This window comes from Erinaceus europaeus, chromosome 12 (assembly GCF_950295315.1).
Source record: "Erinaceus europaeus chromosome 12, mEriEur2.1, whole genome shotgun sequence".
Taxonomy (NCBI): Eukaryota; Metazoa; Chordata; class Mammalia; order Eulipotyphla; family Erinaceidae; genus Erinaceus; species Erinaceus europaeus.
The window spans coordinates 72,723,835-72,743,125 of record NC_080173.1 but is presented as its reverse complement, the minus strand read 5'-3'; the positions used below and the strand labels follow the sequence as shown (position 1 = coordinate 72,743,125).

The 19,291-nt window shown below is 43.2% G+C and overlaps 1 protein-coding gene across 1 annotated transcript; it reads left to right on the top strand.

Moving 5' to 3' along the window:
* Window positions 1-1,394: 1,394 nt before the first annotated feature.
* Window positions 1,395-5,526, top strand: LOC132542123 (histone H2A.N). The gene is made up of 3 exons (XM_060204897.1): window positions 1,395-1,456; window positions 2,781-2,909; window positions 5,216-5,526. Exons 1-3 carry the CDS (start codon window positions 1,395-1,397, stop codon window positions 5,394-5,396), a joined length of 372 nt encoding a protein of 123 aa, XP_060060880.1. The 3' UTR covers window positions 5,397-5,526.
* Window positions 5,527-19,291: the final 13,765 nt, after the last annotated feature.

The window sequence follows — 19,291 nt, the reverse complement described above, 5'->3', positions numbered from 1 at the left end:
AAGAGGGAGTGGGAAGAGAGAGAGAGAGAGAGACCTACAGACCTGCTTCACCACTTGTGGAGCTTTCCCTCTGCAGGTGGGGGCCATAGGGTTGAACCCAGGTCCTTGTACATTGTAGCATATGCACTCAACCAAGTGCACCACCACCTGGCCCCCCATGTTACATTTTCAGTAGAGAAACAATGAGAGATGGAACTTTTGAAATGAGAGTAGGAGTTGAGATAGTGGGTGAGAGATGGCTTTGGCAACTGGATAATAGGGCACCATTTTTTTTCCTTTCATAGGAGTATCCATTTTAATTGCTATTGTTTTCATTGTTGTTATTAAATCATTGATCCAGAAGAATTGAACCAGCACTATGGATAAGTTGCATTCAAGTTCCCCATTGGTAATTAAATACATGCATTATAGAATGTGCACAAAAAGTGTAACTATAAGGATTATGGGGCTCTGATCAGGGTTGGAAGGTGGTAGTGGATAGGACTGGAATTAGGGGCTCAGGGGCCAGTTCTTCAACTTATGCCACTCACACAGCTATGTGACCCTGAGCATGTCACTAAAGCCCTTCTGAGACCCAGTTTTATCTTCTGTCAGGCGAAAGTGTGAATGTCTTACTGCATGATGTAATTATGAGAATTAAATGAGTTAGAGTATGTCAGGAACTTAGCATGTGTTCTGGGACATGGAACTCAATAACTATGAACTGACGTCCTCATCATCACCTTCATCATCATCATCTACTGGTCTTCTCTAGTGAAGTTCTGATGTGACTCATAACTATTTGGAAAAGTCATGACATATTTTCCTATGTTTTTCTATGCAAACGTGTCATAACTTTTCTGACAGCCTGATAGGTAGGACAGGAAAGGGAGTCTGTTATAACTTGGTTCTCTTCTTAGGACACCATAACCCCTGAGTGTCCTTTTTTCTGTTAGTTCGAGTCAAGCAGGCCACTTCCTTGTAACTAAACTGATAAACTAATTGCAGGGAGTTCACATGTTCTCTATCTACAATTTCTCAAAGGTCAGCCTTGAAGCTACAGGAACTTCCTGGCTTTTCTACTTACACTTTGTCACTCAAGTTTCTAATTGCTATTGCATTGCCAGGTGTGTACTTGCCTTTCAGATGATCTATTTCTCTCCCAGTGTAAATATAAATACACAAGGCATAAGTGTAACATCTGTGAAGAGCTGTTTCTCCTAGTCCAAGCCCAAAACTCATGTGGTTGTTTCGGTAATGTTAATGACCAGGGAAGCCCAAAGCTGGCATTACATTCACCTGGAACCCTTTAGAAAAGTACAGCTTCTTGCATCCCACTCCTATTCTTTTTGATTTGTGATCTTTGTGGCTAAAAAAACCATTGGCGTAATAATATCTGCAATTAGGGACGTAAAATGATGGTTTCTGTGGTCAGAAACGGTAGTTTAATGGTGGAGCAAGCACAGGGCTTGCAGATGTGAGGTCCTGAGCTTGATCCCTGGGGCACCATTCATGCTGAAGTGATGTTTTGATTTGTTCTTTCTTTCTCTCATAAATAAATAAATTTAAGAGAATACCTTCTGAGACAAGGGTCACCTGGTAAATTGATGGCCATTGCATCAAAGCTGCACTCTGGGAGCCACATGGTGGCAAGCACACATCACCAGGCCTAAGGACCCAGGTTCAAGCCTCCAGTCCCTACCTACGAAGGGGACGCTTCATGAGCAGTGAAGCTGTGCTACAGGTGTCTCTTTTTTCTCTCTCCCTTTCTGTCTCCCCTTTCCCTTTCAATTTCTCTCTGACTCTACCAAAATAAATAAATACATTTTTTTAAAAAAAGCAAGCATTCAGGGGGCCAGGTAGTGGTACACCTGGTTGATTGCACATGTAACAATGCACAAAGACCCAGGTTCGAGCCCCCAGTCCCCACCTGCAGGGGGAAAACTTTGTGAGTGGTGAAGCAGTGCTGCAGGTATCTCTCTGTCTCTCTTCCTCTTTATCTCCCGCTTCTTTCTTGATTTCTGACTCTCTCTCTCCAATAAATAAATAAAGATTATATATATGTGTGTGTGTGTGTGTGTGTGTGTGTGTGTGTATGAATTCCATTTACATGGGATAGAACAAAACAAAGCTTAAGAGGTCATGTTTTGGGGGTTGGGTGGTAGCGCAACAGGTTAAGCACACGTGACACAAAGTACAAGGACTGGCATAGGGATCCTGGTTTGAGCCCTTGGCTCCCCACCTGCAGGGGAGTTGCTTCACAGGTGGTGAAGCAGGTCTGCAAGGTGTCTATCTTTCTCTTCTCCTCTCTGTCTTCCCCTCCTCTCTCTGTCCTATCCAACAATGAATGACATCAACAACAACAATAATAACCACAACAAGGCTACAACAACAAGGGCAACAAAATGGGGGAAATGGCCTCCGGAGCAGTGGATTCATGGTGTAGGCACCGAGCCTGGCAATAACCCTGGAGGCAAAAAAAAAAAAAAAAAAGAGGTCATGTTTCCTTCATCATCCTTCCTTCAGGAATACAATACAACCCTACTTTAGACTCTACACCTACTATCACGTAAGGCTTCAGAGAGGCTTAATTTTCTGCCAATGAAATCATTAATCACTGCCTTGATTAGCTAAGCATGCCTTCCACCTTTCCTTATAAAAGCTCTTCAGTGTGTGTGCTTGCCCAAGGTTCATGCTGTAATCTAGCAGTATAAGGGCTATGCTTTCTTCATGTACTTCATTTGCTTACATGGCCAAAGATCCCTTAATAAGAAGACTAAAATTTATACCCAATACCCCAGTATAAATTTTAGTGAAAATAAATATACCCCAGTGAAAAAGAAATATGAATGTGCCAACTCAGCCTTTAAGAAGGAGGAGGAGAAGAAGGAAGCCTATTTTATTTACATGGGGAAAATCCTAAGGCAAGTGAGTTGAGACATTTTGCAGAAGCTTAGGATGGCCAAGACAGGTATCTTATTAATAGCCCTGAGCACATTCTTGGCTTCAACTTATTCTGACACAGAAGTCCTTCTTCATACATTGGGTTCCTGAAAAGTTGGGTGCAAACAGCTTCCATAAACTGACTCTGCTGATGGCTGCTATCTTTTCCCACTTGGCTTTCTTTTCTGTTGGCAGCGGCTCTGAACACCTGAGCTCTTAGTGTCTCTCTCTTTCTTGTATCTGTTGACAGGCAATCTGTAAACTGATTCTTGAATGCCTTCCCTTTTCTCATATAAAGAGAATTCACCACCTGCTCTGTTCTGTCACCATTAAATGGTGCCAGGTACTTAGAATGTTCCCTAAGTGGGGAGGCATGTTCATTCCTTCTTCCTCCCCACCCAACTTTACTCCACAGTACATATAAGCTGTAGAGGAAAACTGATAAAATATTCCCCTTAAATCAAACTATGGAAAAGAGAGTAAAGAGGTTCTGTGGGAGATACACTAAGACTTAATTTTGGATTTTGATTTTGTAAAATTTTTTATTTATTATTTCATAGAGATAGAGAAACCGAGAGGGAACTAGGGAGGTAGAGGGGGAAAGAGAGATAAGCACTTGCAGCCCTGCTTCACCACTTGTGAAATTTACCCCCTTGCAGGTGGGGACCAAGGGCTTGAACCTGGGTCCTTGCGCACTGTAATGTGTGCACTTAACCAGATTTTGTTTCTTTATAGCAATGAAGCAAGGCTGGGTATTCATGTATGTTATTGTACCAAAGACTTCTGCATTTGGGATCTGTTGCTTATCTTGGGAGAAGGGGGAAATGTAGGTAAGAAAGGATAGGAGGGGGAGAGAAGTTGTATGATATAAAGCAGGGCTTCTCAACCAATAGCACCAATGGCATTTGGAGACTAGATAGTTGTTTGTTAGAAAGTACTGACTTGGGCATTGCAGACTATAGTAGAGCAGCACCTATGATCTCTACCCACCACACACAAAAATGCTCACAGACATCCAGTAGTCCCTGGAGGCCCAAACCATCTCCAGCTGGAGAGCTTGCATTTGGTTAGAGCAGTCTTGAGTGGGAGTACTCAGATGAAGTAGTCCTCTAATCACTAGTCTTTCCTTGACCTGCCCTTAACTTTAACTGAGGCTGGCAGGCCACTGTGCTTCTTCAGGCTTTCAAAAAGTTGATGCTGTGCCTTGGGTCAGCCTCTGAGAACACTATGAGGATAGAACAAGATGTCAGTTGGATAAATGGATTGAGTGTCTCAGCACATGCCAGGTATGCTACGGCAGCTCAGATGAAAACAATGCTGTCTCTACTGTCAAGGGCTCACCATCCTGCAATCCTGCAGTGGGAGGAAGCATTGAGGAAATGCTGGTAAATCACTGGAACCTGGAGAAACCTTTCATATCCCACTTTAAGCCTGGCCTTCACAAAAAAAAAAAAAAAAAAAAAAAGGAGACCTAGTGTGAGCAATGTGAACTGCTTGCATAATGCCTCCTATTCAGACAGAGCTCTGCTCAGAGTCCTGATGGGTGACTCTCAGGGCAGTGATCTTTTGACTATGCCAACTGCCTCTCTAAGGTAGACAAGAACCTTAATGATAGAAGGCAGCTTGTGAAGCCAGCTCTAAGAACAGTAAGTGCTCTGCTCCTGGGGATGGGCTGGTAGGTAGTAAGGCTGTGTGGACTGTAGATAAGCAGGAGGTGGCTTGGGGAAGAGCCTTAAAGAGGGCTAGGATTCGAAAGATGGAGCTAGGCAGGGACATGCTAGTAAAGATGACAGATAAGTAGTGGAGAGACTAGAAAACATAGGGACACATCTCAGGAAGAGCAAGTTTGCTAGCTTGGCTGGAGAGAGTGTGTTGGCACAATGAAGGAAGGCTGGGAATAGGGAGGGGTTGAAGTGAAAAATGCTTTTATATGTGAAAGTATACTCTACATTAAAATGTTATTTTCCATCTTCTGAAGATTGAATGTTAAATTTATTTCTAATAGGATGGTGAAGGCACTAAAGTCAGTAGTGAGTCAGTAATTAGGCAGACAAGAATTCTCTTCCTCAGCAGCTCAAATCCCCCATCCATCCTTCCTCACAGATAATAGATATAAATGAGTTCATTCCTTTGGTCCCATCCCATCCTATCAAATCACTGTCCCTTAGTGTGACTAGAGTGGTTCCATGTGTATGTTTATCTGCAGAAGCCATGGGGCCTGGGCTCCATCACAAAGTGGTTCATAGGGAAGATTCCATGTCTATCTCACCCTTGTGCTATGCTTCCCCCAAAACCACCCAGACTTCAGTGGATGCTCCTGGATCCTGGCAGTGCTGGGCTCTGGGGAAGACTGGCTGCTGGAGCAGATTAGCCTGGAGGCAGTGAGGCTCTCCTTGTACAACCACAGAAGGGATGTCACCAGCAGAGAGATCCTCGAAGCAGTCAAGCAGAGATCCTTCCGGAAGAGCTTTTGAATAAATGAAGAGATTCTGAATGGCCCTGTGGTTGAGATGATTGTACTTGTCAAAAAAAAAAAAAATCCGATCTGACAGAGGCTGATTTGGAAGACAAGGTATCTGAGAAGCACCAACAGCAGCAGCAGGAATCTTGATGTGACATACTTGGTCTCTGCAGCCTGTATTTCTAGCCTTTAACTTACTTTGTAAAGAAATAAAGAAAAAGCATTGTCTCTTGTTATACCTGTTATGTGTGGCATTTTGATTTTTCCTAGGCATTGGTTTCTGCCTGCTTGGAATTTCCCTATTATCTCTTGGGAGGACCCAGTTCAACTTGTAACTTTTTGCATTTGCCATCCTTTCCCTACTCCAGCCCCGGGACAAAGGAATCAACACTGAAATAAATGGATTTTAATTTTTAAACATTTTATTTGTTTCATGAGAAATATGCAAAGGAAGTTACGGAAAGACCATTTGAGCACTGCTCAGCTCTGGCTTATGGTGGTGCAAGGGATTGAACCTGGGACCTCTGAGCCTTAGGCATAGCCATTATGCTGTTTCTACAACCTAGTAAATGGGCCTTATTTGCTAGAGAATGTAAGACTCACAGCACTGGCTATCTGTTGGATTGTCAGAAAACTCATGACTTTTTCTCTGTTATTCTATGTAAAAATGGATCACGACTTTATTTTTAATTTTTTGCCTCCAGGGTTATTGCTGGGGCTCAGTGCGTGCACCATGAATCCACTGCTCCTGGAGGCTATTTTTATTGTCCTTTTTTTAAAAAAATATTGTTGTGGTTATTATTGTTGTTGATGTTGTTGTTGTTGGATAGGACAGAGAGAAATGGAGAGAGGAGGGGGAGACAGAGAGCAGGAGAGAAAGATAAACATCTGCAGACCTGCTTAACCACTTGTGAAGTGACCCTCCTGTAGGTGGGGAGCCGGGGGCTTGAACCAGGATCCTTATACCCATCCTCACACTTCGTGTCATATGTGCGCTTAACCTGCTATGCTACTGCCTGACCCCCTTGGATCACGACTTTTTCAATAACCAAATACATAGCATAACAGGATGTATTTTTTTTAAAGGTTTTTGCTTTATTTTCTTTCTTTTCGATAGAAAAATTGAGAAGGGAAGGAGGAACAGAGAAGGGGAGAGAGAGATACCTGCAGTCCTACTCCACCACTCTGAAGCTCCCCCTCCAAGCTGGGGACCAGAGGCTTGAACCCATTCTTGAGTTTAGAAGTATGTGCATTCAATCTGATACACCACCACTAGGCCCCTAGAGCTTTTTTTCTCTCTTTCTTTCTTTCTTTTTTTGCCTCCAGGGTTATCCCTGGGGCTCAGTGCCGGCACTATGAATCCAATGCTGCAGGAGGACATTTTTTACATTTTATTGGATATAACAGAGAGAAATTGAGATGAGAGGGGAGATAGCAAGGAGAAAGATAAGATACCTGAAGACATGCTTCACCACTTGTGAAGCTTCCCTCCTACAGATGGGAAGCCGGGGGCTCAAACCCCAATTATTGTGTGGGTCATTGTGCTTTGTACCATGTGCAACTAACCTGGTGCACTACCACCTGGCCCTGGATGGTTTATTTATTTATTCCCTTTTATTGTCCTTGTTGTTTTATTGTTGTAGTTATTATTGTTGTTGATGTCGTCATTGCTGGATAGGACAGAGAGAAATGGAGAGAGGAGGGGAAGACAGAGAGGGAGAGAGAAAGATAGACACTTACAGATCTGCTTCATCACCTGTGAAGCAACTCCCCTGCAGGTGGGGAGCCGGGGGCTTGAACTCGGATCTTTATGCCAGTCCTTGTGCTTTGCGCCACGTGCACTTAACCCACTGCGCTACTGCCCGACTACCCCCTGGATGTTTTTTAAAGTCTGTTGAATGTAAAAGTTCAACTGCAGAGAAAAGAAAAACAATTATAACACTACTAAGATGCACTCCTGTAGGTGGTCAGGGAGGTGAGTCTGTAGCCAAGTGCAGAACATGCATGCAGAAGGCCCTGTGTTTGATTCCTAGCACTGCATATTCCAGAGCAGTGCACCAGTTTCTCTTTCAGAAAATATTTTAAAATGCAAATTGTTTTTATTATTTATTTTCTCTTTTATTGTTCTTGTTGTTTTATTGTTGTAGTTATTATTGTTGTCGTTGTTGGATATGACAGAGATAAATGGAGAGAGGAGGGGAAGACAGAGAAAGGGAGAGAAAGACAGACAGACACTTGCAGACCTGCTTCACCACCTGTGAATCGACTCCCTTGCAGGTGGAGAGCCAGGGCTCGAACCGGGATCCTTATTCTGGTCCTTGTGCTTTGCACCACATGTGCTTAACCCTCTGCACTACCACCGGACTCTCAAAATGCAAAGATTTAGGACAGAAAGAGCAAGTAAATTCTATGCCTCAGCATGCTACAGGATATGAGGAAGACTAGGTAGATGGCCTTAATGAGGAGGAGATATAAATGTGCAGAAGAAACAACAGTCTGAGCAAAGTTCTTGAGACAGGCAGAAAAGCGTTTAGCTTGTTAGAGAAACTAAATCAAAGGGCATCTGGGTTCTAGCAAGAACCCGGTAGAGGTTGGGTTAGAGAAAGAGAAAGGCAGCAAGTCATGGAGAGTTTATTGTTTACTTCCAGGACAGTGTGAAGCATTTTGAGTAGGGAACCAACCTCTTGGTTTGTTTTACGTTTCAGTTGAGGTATAGCCTACACTGAGTGAATTGTACAAATCTTGAGTGCAGCTCAAAGTTGTAGATATAGTCACACCCTGATTCAGAAATAAAACATTTCCATCTCTGTTGCTACGGTGTCAAGAATAAATTGAAGAGAGTGTATGATTGGGAAGGTTAGTTAGAAAAGTCTTGCTTGAGTTGGTCATGATGGTGGCCCACACGGTGGCCAAAGGAAGTGAAGCAGTTTGAAATGAATTTGAGATGGAAGCAATAAGACTTGGTAATGGGATAGTCATGAAAAATAAAGTGATGCTTCTGTAACCTGGGACAATGGGACGGGTGGAAGTGGAATGGCACAGCATGTGGAGGACCTGAGTTCAGTCTCCAGCATCACATTGGCACGGCCGTGCTCTTTCTCTCATTAAGGAGTCTTTTTTTTTTTTTTTCCTATTGTGATGATTCCTAGTTTGTATGATGTGGTGGGCAGTGGTTCTGATTACAGAATGGAGAAGACAGAAAGAGTTTTGGAGAGGTGTACATAATTCCATTCTGGACATGCTAAATTTTATTTTATTTTATTTTGTTTTACTTTATTTTTATTTATAAAAAGGAAACACTGACAAAACCATAGGATAAGAAGGGTACAACTCCACACAATTCCAACCACCAAAACTTCTTATTCCATCCCCTCCCCAATTCTTTAACCCTCTGGGAGTATGGACCCAGGGTCATTATAGGGTGCAGAAGGTGGAAGGTCTGACTTCTGTAATTGCTTCCCCAATGAACATGGGCATTGGCAGGTCAATCCATACTCCCAGCCAGACATGCTAAATTTTACATGCCTCATTTAAATGTCAGTGAGATGTCGTATAGATAGGACTAGACCATAGATATAAAAATATGAGTCCTTAGCATAAAATGGTGACTTATAAACCCACAGTATCATTATGTAGATAGATGGGATTTTAAAAAAAAAAGAAAAAAAAGGGGGTCGGGCGGTGGTGCAGTGGGTTAAGCGCATGTGGCGCAAAGTGCAAGGACAGGTGTAAGGATCCCAGTTCCAGCCCCCGGCTCCCCACCTGGAGGGGAGTTACTTCACAAACAGTGAAGCAGGTCTGCAAGTGTCTATCTTTCTCTCCCCCTCTCTATCTTCCCCTCCTCTCTCCATTTCTCTCTGTCCTATCCAACAACGAACAACATCAACGATGGCAATAATAATAACCACAACGAGGCTACAACAACAAGGGCAACAAGAAAAAGGGAGGGAAATGGCCTCCAGGAGCGGTGGATTCATGGTGCAGGCATCAAGCCCAGCAATAACCCTGAAGGAAAAAAAAAAGAAAGAAAAAGGGGGGTGTTGGGCAGTAGTGCAGTGGTTAAGCACAGGTAGCGCAAAAAAAGAAAAAAAAATAGAGGGACTGATCTAGGATCACCACCAAAAAAAATCATATTTAAAATTAGATAATAAAGTAAGCATACTTCCACCCTAGAGGTGGTGCAGCGAGTAGAGTGCCTGACTTATAAGCATGAGACCCTGAGTTTGGGCCCTGACATCACATATGCCAGAATGATGCTCTGGTTCTTTCTTTTCTTTTCTCTCTCTCATTGGTGAATCACCACCTCAGAGAAAGATGCAAAGAAAGGAAGAAAGAGAGAAAGAAAGAAAGGAAGGAAGGAAGAAAAAGAAAGATCCAAGCAGGAGTAATATATGAGTAATCTTGAGGTGTCATAGAGAATAAGATGAGAGAAAGTATCCTGATTTGCTCCACACAGTCCTAGAGAGAGTGGTAAAGAAACGTTTATGCCCTTTGAATTTGGTGATACATAAGTCATAGTGGAGCAGGACAGGTATCTCCGGATTCTTAAGATGAAAGAAATGAAAGCGAGTAGAGCCTAAGAGATGAAAAAGAGTAGAACCTGATTATCTGCTCCTTGAATTCTCCAGGATAAAGTGTGCTATTGATCCAAAAGAAAGTAGAGAAAGCCGGGGGTCGGGCGGTGGCGCAGTGGGTTAAGCGCACGTGGCGCAAAGCGCAGGATCCCGGTTAGAGCCCCCGGCTCCCCACCTGCAGGGGAGTCGCTTCACGGGCGGTGAAGCAGGTCTGCAGGTGTCTATCTTTCTCTCCCCTCCTCTCTCCATTTCTCTCTGTCCTATCCAACAACAAAGCAACGTCAACAATGGCAATAATAACCGCAACGAGGCTGCAACAACTAGGGCAGCAAAAAAAGGGGGAAAAAATGGCCTCCAGGAACGGTGGATTCATGGTGCAGGCACCGAGCCCAGCAATAACCCTGGAGGAAAAAAAAAAAAAAAGTAGAGAAAGCCAAAGACTCTGGACCTTGAGAATTGAGTGAGGGTGGGGTGGGGTGAGGGGTGGGATTCAGACTAGCAGATGTTGGTAAATATTAAGATTTGGTGATGAAAAATGAGGAAGTTATTTCTTTTCTTTTGAATGAAGTAAGTGAAACTGCAGGAGAGGCTTGGGGAGTTTGAAGATAAGCTAGGAAGTTGCCTGAGGAGTCAAAAAGACTTGAACACATGCAGAATGATGGTCCACTTGGAGTAAACTCCTGTTTGAGATGAATCAAGCAAAGCTGCTCTTGCTGTCTGATGTCTCCCTTCAGATATTATACATGCTGTGATGTAGTCTGGATTCTGTCAGCTGAGCATTACAGAAAGGAAACAACTCTATGATGGACCACAGAATTCAGACCTGATAGGAAGGGCAGAAGATCAGAATGCCTTGGAATTCAAGGTCTATAAACTGAGTCTCAAAGAAGGAATTTTCTCATTCCAGCAAACACAAGTGTTAACTAACCAATGAGGGCAATTGCCCAAGAAGCAGTGGTGACACCCAGTGACCACTCTTTGAAGTGCATCTCCTTGGGTGCCAGCAGAGTGGAAAAAAAAAAAAATCAGGGTGTGTTCTCTCTTACAGGGAGGCACTCATGCCCCCACCCTAGTCTCTTCATAATAGTCTCTTGCAGATTTTTGTTCCTTTGGCCTGGGCTCTCTAAGGGAAGAGGAGAGCTTGCTCAAGTGGCAGCTACAAGTGGACAGTATGGACACTAAAGATAATCTGAGGCTCTGTTCATCCAGAACTGAGCTTCTCTGCAAGGTTCATGCTATCCTAGGGATTCAGAACAAGCATCCTTGGATGACTTTGACTTCCTCAAAGTACTGCTGGGGTTTAAACAAATGCTAGATACAAGTAACACAAGTCTCTTCTAGTCCATGGTTGTTTGGGGACTTGCCATTCCCAAGGCCTCAAGTAAATATTCAAGCAAGGACCCTTTCCACCACCTCCTGAGAGTTGACTGTCCTCAGGAATCTGACAAGGTCTTAATTCCTTTGACCCTATCTCTCTTCTCCTGTCCCAAGCAGTGGGTTTCTGAAATCAAGGCCCCAAAGCTGACAGAGCTACCTGATATAGATATATTCCATTAGAGAAAAAAAACCAGTTCTCATATACTTGGTTTGCAGAAACTACTTTTGCAGGGGCCATAAATATATAAACACTGAAATTTCAAAGAAGAACAACCAGAAACCCACACGCATATCCTTTGTTCCTGGTTGCGTTTTGCCTTCAGGGCAGCCAACATTCAAAGGAAGAGATGTATAGAAAACACATGATCTGACAGCCTCAAGGGCCCATCCTGCTTCTTCTAAAACTCACATACTATTTTTCACACACACACAAATTTGATCAGATAGAAGTTTCCACTTTCTCCTATTCTCTGAAACAGAGGGACAGGGGAGTAGATCTGAATGTCATTTCCACCTTCCTTGTGCTCTGATGTATGATTAAAAAAGACAAACAACTTTCCTTTCTGGCAAAAGTGCTTGACTTTCTGCTATGCTAGGCAACAGACACACATTTGCCTTCAGATTTAGTCCAGAGGGAAAGCCAAAGCTAGATACTAGTTTTGATTTCTGGGTGCTCCTTAGGGGTAGTTTAACCCACTATTAATACACAAAGAATCAAGATAAGACACCTAACCCATTTTGCAATGACCTACTTTACTTTGACAGTTTGGATTACTTGCCTTTCATCAGAACCTGCTTTTCATTTTTTTTTTTTTGAAATAATAATGTAGGTATATTTATTGACTCCAAAAAGATGATTAGGTTATTGAAGTTAAAGTGCAGCTTTCAAAATATTAATTTGATGGTTTCTTTATAAGTGTTTATGTAATACATATCATCTTTCTTTTTTTAATATTTATTTATTTATTCCCTTTTATTGCCCTTGCTGTTTTATTGTTGTAGTTATTACTATTGATGTCATTGTTGTTGGATAGGACAGAGAGAAATGGAGAGAGGAGGGGAAGACAGAGAGGGGAAGAGGAAGATAGACACCTGCAGCCCTGCTTCACAGCCTGTGAAACGACTCTCCTGCAGGTGGGGAGCTGGGAGTTTGAACCAGGAACCTTAAGCCGGTCCTTGTGCTTTCTGCCACCTGCGCTTAACCCGCTGTGCTACCGCCCAACTCCCTCATCTTTCATTTATTTATTTTCTTTATTGGGGGATTTATGATTTTACAGTCGACAGTGAAATACAGTAGTTTGTATATGCGTAACATTTCCACATAGCAGTACAATCCCCACTAGGTCCTCCTCTGTCATCAAGTTGCAGGACCTGAACTCTCCCCCCCTCCACAGAGTCTTTTATTTTGGTGCAATACACCAACTCCAGTTCAAGTTCTGCTTAGTGTTTTCCCTCCAGACAATATTTTTATTCCACCTGTACCTCATCTTTCATTTCAAGAGTTTAGCTAGTCAGGTTTTGAGTTCAAGTACAAGAAAGTGAAAAGAGAACATGGCACAGAGGCATGGACCTTGGAATTGGGTAGCTAATGATGGTTTCTTCCTCTCTTTCTTATTAAATTTATTTATTTTTATTTATTTATTCCCTTTTGTTGCCCTTGTTGTTTTATTGTTGTAGTTATTACTGTTGTTATTGATGTCGTCATTGTTGGATAGGACAAAAAGAAATGGAGGTAGGAGGGGAAGACGGAGAGGGGGAGAGAAAGATACCTACAGACCTGCTTCACCGCTTGTGAAGTGACCCCCTCTTGTAGGTGATCCTTACTCTGGTCCTTGCACTTCACGCCACTGTGTTACCTCCTGACTCCCACTATGCATGGTTTCTAAGGTCAACAGGAAATGGAGGAAAATTGTCTAACTCAGCTCTAGCTCTGTTTCTGTCACTCATTTCACAATCCGCAGTGTGAACATGACTTTGAATTTAGGGGCAACCTGGTATAGTGAAAAGGGTCTGCACTGCACAAGCGATCATTTGACCATGTCGGTTTCCACATCGCTAATATGATGATGCCAGGGTGGTGGTGAGATTCGGGTTAATGTGTGTGAAAATTAATAGTAAACATGAAAGTCTTTCTTACACAGACACAGTGTTTTGATGGAAGGCATTATTATTAGATGATTACACAAAGGTAGATTTCATAATGTTTTTATTAGTGATTTAATAATGACTAACAAGATTGTAGGATAACAAGGGTTTAATGTCATGCAGTTCCCACCACCAGAGTTTCATGTCCATTGGAAGCTTCCTTATTCTTTTTTTTTTAATTTGTATATATCTAAGAACCATTTTATTTCTTCTATGAATTCTGTGTCTTTTATTTTCCTTTATATATTTGTATTTATTTATTTTTATTGGGGGATTAATGTTTTACGGTCAATAGTAAATACAATAGTTTGTACATGCATAACATTTCCCAGTTTTCCACATAACAATACAACCCCCACTAGGTCCTCTGCCATCATGTTCCAGGACATGATGTTTCCTTATTCTTTATCCCTTTGGGAGTATGGACCAAAATTCCCTGTGGGATGCAGAAAGCAGAAGGTCTGGCTTCTGTAATTTCCGCTCCTACTACTACTTCTTCTTCCTCTTCTATTTTTAAATATTTATTTACTTATTTATTTTTGAATAGAAACAGAGAGAAGTTGAGAGGGGAGGAGGATGTAGGTAAAGAGACAGAGAGACACCTACAGCCTAGCACTGTAATGTGAGCACTTAACAAGGTGTACCACTGCCTGACCACTTTGTAATTACTTCTTTGCTGGACATGGGCACTGGCAGGTTGATCCATACCCATAGCCTGTTTCTATCTTTCCCTAGTGGGGTTGGGCTCTGGGGAAGTGAGGTTCCAGGACACAATGATGAAGTTGTCTTCCCCGGGGACATCAGAATGACGTTATGGTAGCCTCTGCAACTTGGTGGCTGAAAAGTTGTAAGATATAAACCAGAACAAATTGTTTAATAATCAGGAACCTACAAGTAGGAATAGGGTAGATGGAAGTAAGGGTCTTCATCTGGGAAGAAGCTAGGAAGTCTATTTTTTATGTATTTATGTATTTATTTATTTTTATATTTATTTTCCCTGTTGTTGCCCTTGTTTTTTTATTATTGTTGTTGTTATCCATGTCGTCATTGTTGGATAGGACAGAGAGCAATGGAGAGAGGAGGGGAAGACAGAGAGGAGGAGAGAAAGACACCTGCAGACCTGCTTCACCCCCTGTGAATCGACTCCCCTGCAGGTGGGGAGCTGGTGGCTCGAACCGGGATCCTTATGATGGTCCTTGCGCTTTGCACCACGTATGCTTAACACGCTGCGCTACCGCCCAACTCCCTAGGAAGTCTATTTTAAGTATATTCCAAGGGGCTCATGACTTTAGTAATTTTTGCTTGAGCCCGATAGTTAACATGCACTTAGTGCTAATGAAACTTTCTTAGAGGTGGTGAATTTCTGGTTGCTGGTGGGGTGGGGATACAATCAGAACCATAGTGACAGTGTCTCTTCCAAAACTGAAGAGCGGAACTGTATAAGGAAAAGCATGGAAGAGGTCTGATCAGAGACTTAACATCACATCCTAGCAATGATCCTCTCAGATTTCAGTGTCACCTGTATGAATGAAAGATAATTCACCTCCCTGAGTGTGGTAATAATTAGGTGAGGTCCTACCTGCAAAGCACCTGGAACAGAGTAGGCATTCAGTGAATGGTGTCTTGAAAGCATAGTCATTCAGGTTATTGAAAACCTGAGAGAGAGAGAGAGAGAGAGAGAGAGAGAGATGCAGCATTGCGTCACCATTTGTGAAGCTTCCCCAATGCAAATGAGGACTGGGGGTTTGAACCTGAGTCCTTGCATACTGTACTGTGTGCTTTCAGTCACCCAGCCCCACATACTTAACTTCTTTGAGCCCCAGTTTCCTCATCTGTAAAGTAAAAGAAAATGATGCCTACTTTAAGGGATTATTGTAATCATTATAGAGTCTATATAAAGTATATAGCAAAGCACTGGCATATAACAAACATCTAAGAAGTGGCAGAACTGTGACTAGTACACTCATGCCGAAACATTAGAAGATGTTGGATCAGATGTATTGCTGGTGACCCAAATTACTTTTCTTTATGGCTGGCATTAAATAAATTCTTGTCTGTATTAACTATAATGTAGGATATTATCTTCTTTCATGCACGTTTACTCATTACTCACTGAATACTAGACTTCCACTGATTACACAAAGGGGTGGTAAAAAAGTAGCAAGAGAAGAAGTCTATGCAACCTATCTTTAGAAAGCTCCCAGAAAATTGCTGAGGATTATATTTCCCATCACTCTCATTCCTACTCCCCCATCAGTGCCCAGGCGCACGTACCCCCATGTCTCCTGGGGAAATCCCTACTTCTGGTCTCTATGGCCCATGGTCTAGTTGCCTGGGGTTAGAAGGAGTGCCATTGATTCTAGTGGTGTCTTTGTCCAGTGGTGTCTTGACTCAGCCCTGCCCTGCTTAGTGGCAGCCCTCCTCCAGTCTTTCTCTCACTTCCTGCTCTTATTCCCTCACTCTGGCCAAACCCAGCTGTTCTGGGAGTTTCCTGGTTTTCATTCCTACATGGGAGACTGACCTCTCAGCAGGCCTTTTGTCCACGCCCAGAGCTCAGAGAAAGCCTGACCTGTGCACACACACAAATCCCTTTCCAGGTTCTCTCTCTCTCTCTCTCTCTCTCTCTCTCTCTCTCTCTCTCTCTCTCCCCTCTCCCTCCCCTTGGAAAACTGTTCTCTAGCCCATAAAGGGGCCAGTTCTTAGCAACATCGCCCTGCCAGATATTCGTCGGGATGCGGTATCATCTAAGTTCATTTCCCACGTCTACGCTCGACCAGACCTGCCAATATACGCGGATATCTTCGCCCACTTTGGCCAATGCTTGATGTCTCATCATCCAATCTGGTCCCCTACGCCTACACTGAACTTCTCTGTTCCAGTCTCTTGGAAACAGAGTTGGCAGTCAGCTGAGGTAAAGAACAAACGCCTCATCACAGACCCCTGCAAGCGTCAACCCGGCTTTGACCTAGCACGTTATGATCGGGCCATCCTCAATCGCTATCGAACAGGCCATGGCCGGTGCGCCGCTATGTTCCATCGCTGGGGAGCCAGAGACGACCCGAACTGCCCCTGCGGCTCCAGACAGACTATGACCCACATAGTCAACGACTGCCACCTCTCCAGATTCAAAGGAGGTCTCGAAACTTTACATCAGGCTCAACTTGACACTGTTGACTGGCTACGGAAGAAGGGCAAACGCTAGAAGAAGGAGCAAGAAGACTGAAAATAAGCGTGGACTCAGAGTCAATATGTAGATTAGAGGTATGAGCCTTCAATTTAAACTTACTTTCTATCCAGTGCTGGATGTCTTAGTTTCTCAGAGTCTTCCTGCCAATTTAAACCTTTTGCCTTTTATCTCCCAGTCATGATCATACCCTAGTGTATTTCGGAGACCAGGGGCTGTCATCTCCACTGTAGAGTAACACTGGCAATATTGAAGTTTTAGTTTAATCCTTAGTATTTACTGAGTGCCAGGCACAGTTATAGATGTCCAGGTTCAGCAAGCAACAGGACAGTGAAGCCCTTACTCCTTTGGAGTTTGTATTCTCAAATGGAAGAAGCAGTAAGCAAATATTGGGTGCAATGTTAGGTAGTGGTAAATCCATTTAAATTAGCATTGGAGCAGGGGAGAGCCGGTAATGGGAAATGCTACTTTTGATAGAATGATCAGGGAAGACTTCTTTGTGGAGGTGATTCTTGAGGAGACACCTGGACAAAGGGAAGGAAGGAGCCATGGAGATAAAGGAGGTTTCCTGAGGTAGGGTATACTGGACTAATTTGAGGAATATGTGTGTGTAAAATATGCATAGCATGAAATTTACTTTGTGTTGTTTTTTTTGTTTTGGCAGAGTTGGGTGTCTTAAATGCTTGATTTCACTGCTCCAGGCTGACTTTTTTTTTTTTTTAATCAGATGAACAGAGAGCGAGAGACACTGTAGTACTGGAGTTTCCCCTGGTGCCATGGCTGTCCCATGTGGTGTCGGAGTTTGAACCTAAAGCAGGTGCATAGAAAGACATATGCCCTCCTAGTGAGCTCTTGTCCAGCCTCCTTATTTTATTTTATTTCTTTTTGCTTTCAGGGTCTTATGGATTTACAATTTCACCACTTTGGGCTGATTTTTCATTCAGGCAGAAAGATACAGATAAATAGAGAGGATGAGACCCTTTAGAACTTTCTTTTTCGTGGTCTGGGAGGTGGCGCAGTGGATAAAGCACTGGATTCTCAAGCATGAGGTCCTGAGTTCAATCCCTGGCAGCACATGTACCAGAGTGATGTCTGGTTCTTTCTCTCTCTGCCTATCTTTCTCATACATAAATAAAATTTTTTAAATAACTTTCTTTTTCTTTCCTCCAGGGTTATTGCTGGTGCTCGGTGCCTGCACTACAATCTATTGCTCCTGGCAGCCATTTTCCCCCCATTGTTGTTGCTGTTGTTATATAGGACAAAGAGAAGTTGAGAGATAGGGAAGACAGAGGGGGAAAGAAAGACACCTTCAGACCAGCTTCATTGCTTGTGAGGCGACCCTCCCTGCCCAGACTCAAACCGGGATCCTTGAGTAGTTCCTTGCATTTTGCAATGTGTGTGCTTACTTAACCTGGTGCGTTACCGTCTGGCTCCCACACTGGAACTTTCTTCTAGGTCATAATGTCTTCTAAGTAGTGCTGGGGTTCAAACCTAGGCCTTGAGCATGGCAAGGTACACACTCTACCAGTTGAACTATCGCTCTAGTACCACCTCCATTTTAATATGTAGGTCACAAGCATTAAGTACATTTATAGCATTGTGCAACCATCACCACCATCCCTCCCTAGAACTTTGTTCACCATCGCAAACTGAAATGCCAGACCTATTAAGCAAGATCTCCCCATTCTTCTCACCCTAACCCCCACCCTCATCCCTGTACCTGCTCCTTATGTGGGATGGGCACTTTAAATGCATTATATCATTTAATCCTCAATGCAATGACAGATCACCAGTTCTACTGACATCCCAAGTCTACAGATGAGGAAATGCAAGTGAACAGAGATCACACAGCTACTCCCTTGAAACTGGAACCATACCAGACTTTTAGGGTTGCTGAGAATTTCAAAGCTGATAAAGCATGTAAGAGGCCTCACTGGTGTCTGGTTCATAGTAGATACTCAAGAAATATTTACTCCCTGCCTGGGCTGAGAAAGAGCTTATACTTTCTGGCCAGGAACTAGGTTTCTTCCCCCCTTATTCCAGTCAGCACCATTTCTGACATGCTGACTTGTTCTTTCAAATCACTGGGTTCAATTCTTGATCTAGTGGTCCTGGCTACACAGTCTGATGTTCCAATCAAGTTTGTGTGTGTGTGTGTGTGTGTGTGTGTGTGTGTGTGTGTGTGTGTCTAGGTGGGGGGAAGGCTTCTGGAAAAGTGTGAATTTTCGGAAGAAGTTCAGCAACCATCCCTCTTTGCTGGGGGAACACCCTTGCTTGCCAATATACTGAAAGGCAAGAGGATAGTGTCTGTGCCTCAGCCACCCATGTTGGAAGTTGGAACTAAGCTGGGAAGAAGGATAAGTTGAAGGTGGGATCAGAGTCAGTGTGGCTCCTCTGGTATCTGTCCAGTTTCTGAACTAGGTCTTCGATCTGCTAAAGATTCTGCAGTCAGGTCCTGCCCTTCTGAGTGCTCTTTCCATATTTGCATTACTTCTGTTGATTGCAGACTTGAACACTGTCATACAAGATCTGCTCAGATCAATTCAGAGAGATTTCAAGAGGCACTGAGATGGCAGGAGTTGGTGGAATGAAGAGACACCCAGCTAGGCAAAGCTGCTGTGCAGATGT

Excerpts from the sequence above, each read along its gene's own strand:
- LOC132542123 (XM_060204897.1), top strand. The coding sequence starts at position 1,395 with ATGATGGTTTCTGTGGTCAGAAACGGTAGTTTAATGGTGGAGCAAGCA. Across the intron at positions 1,457-2,780 it reads CAAGCACAGGGCTTGCAGAT|TATAAATTTTAGTGAAAATA; the intron begins GTGAGGTCCTGA and ends CCAATACCCCAG. Across the intron at positions 2,910-5,215 it reads GGGAAAATCCTAAGGCAAGT|CCACCCAGACTTCAGTGGAT; the intron begins GAGTTGAGACAT and ends CTTCCCCCAAAA.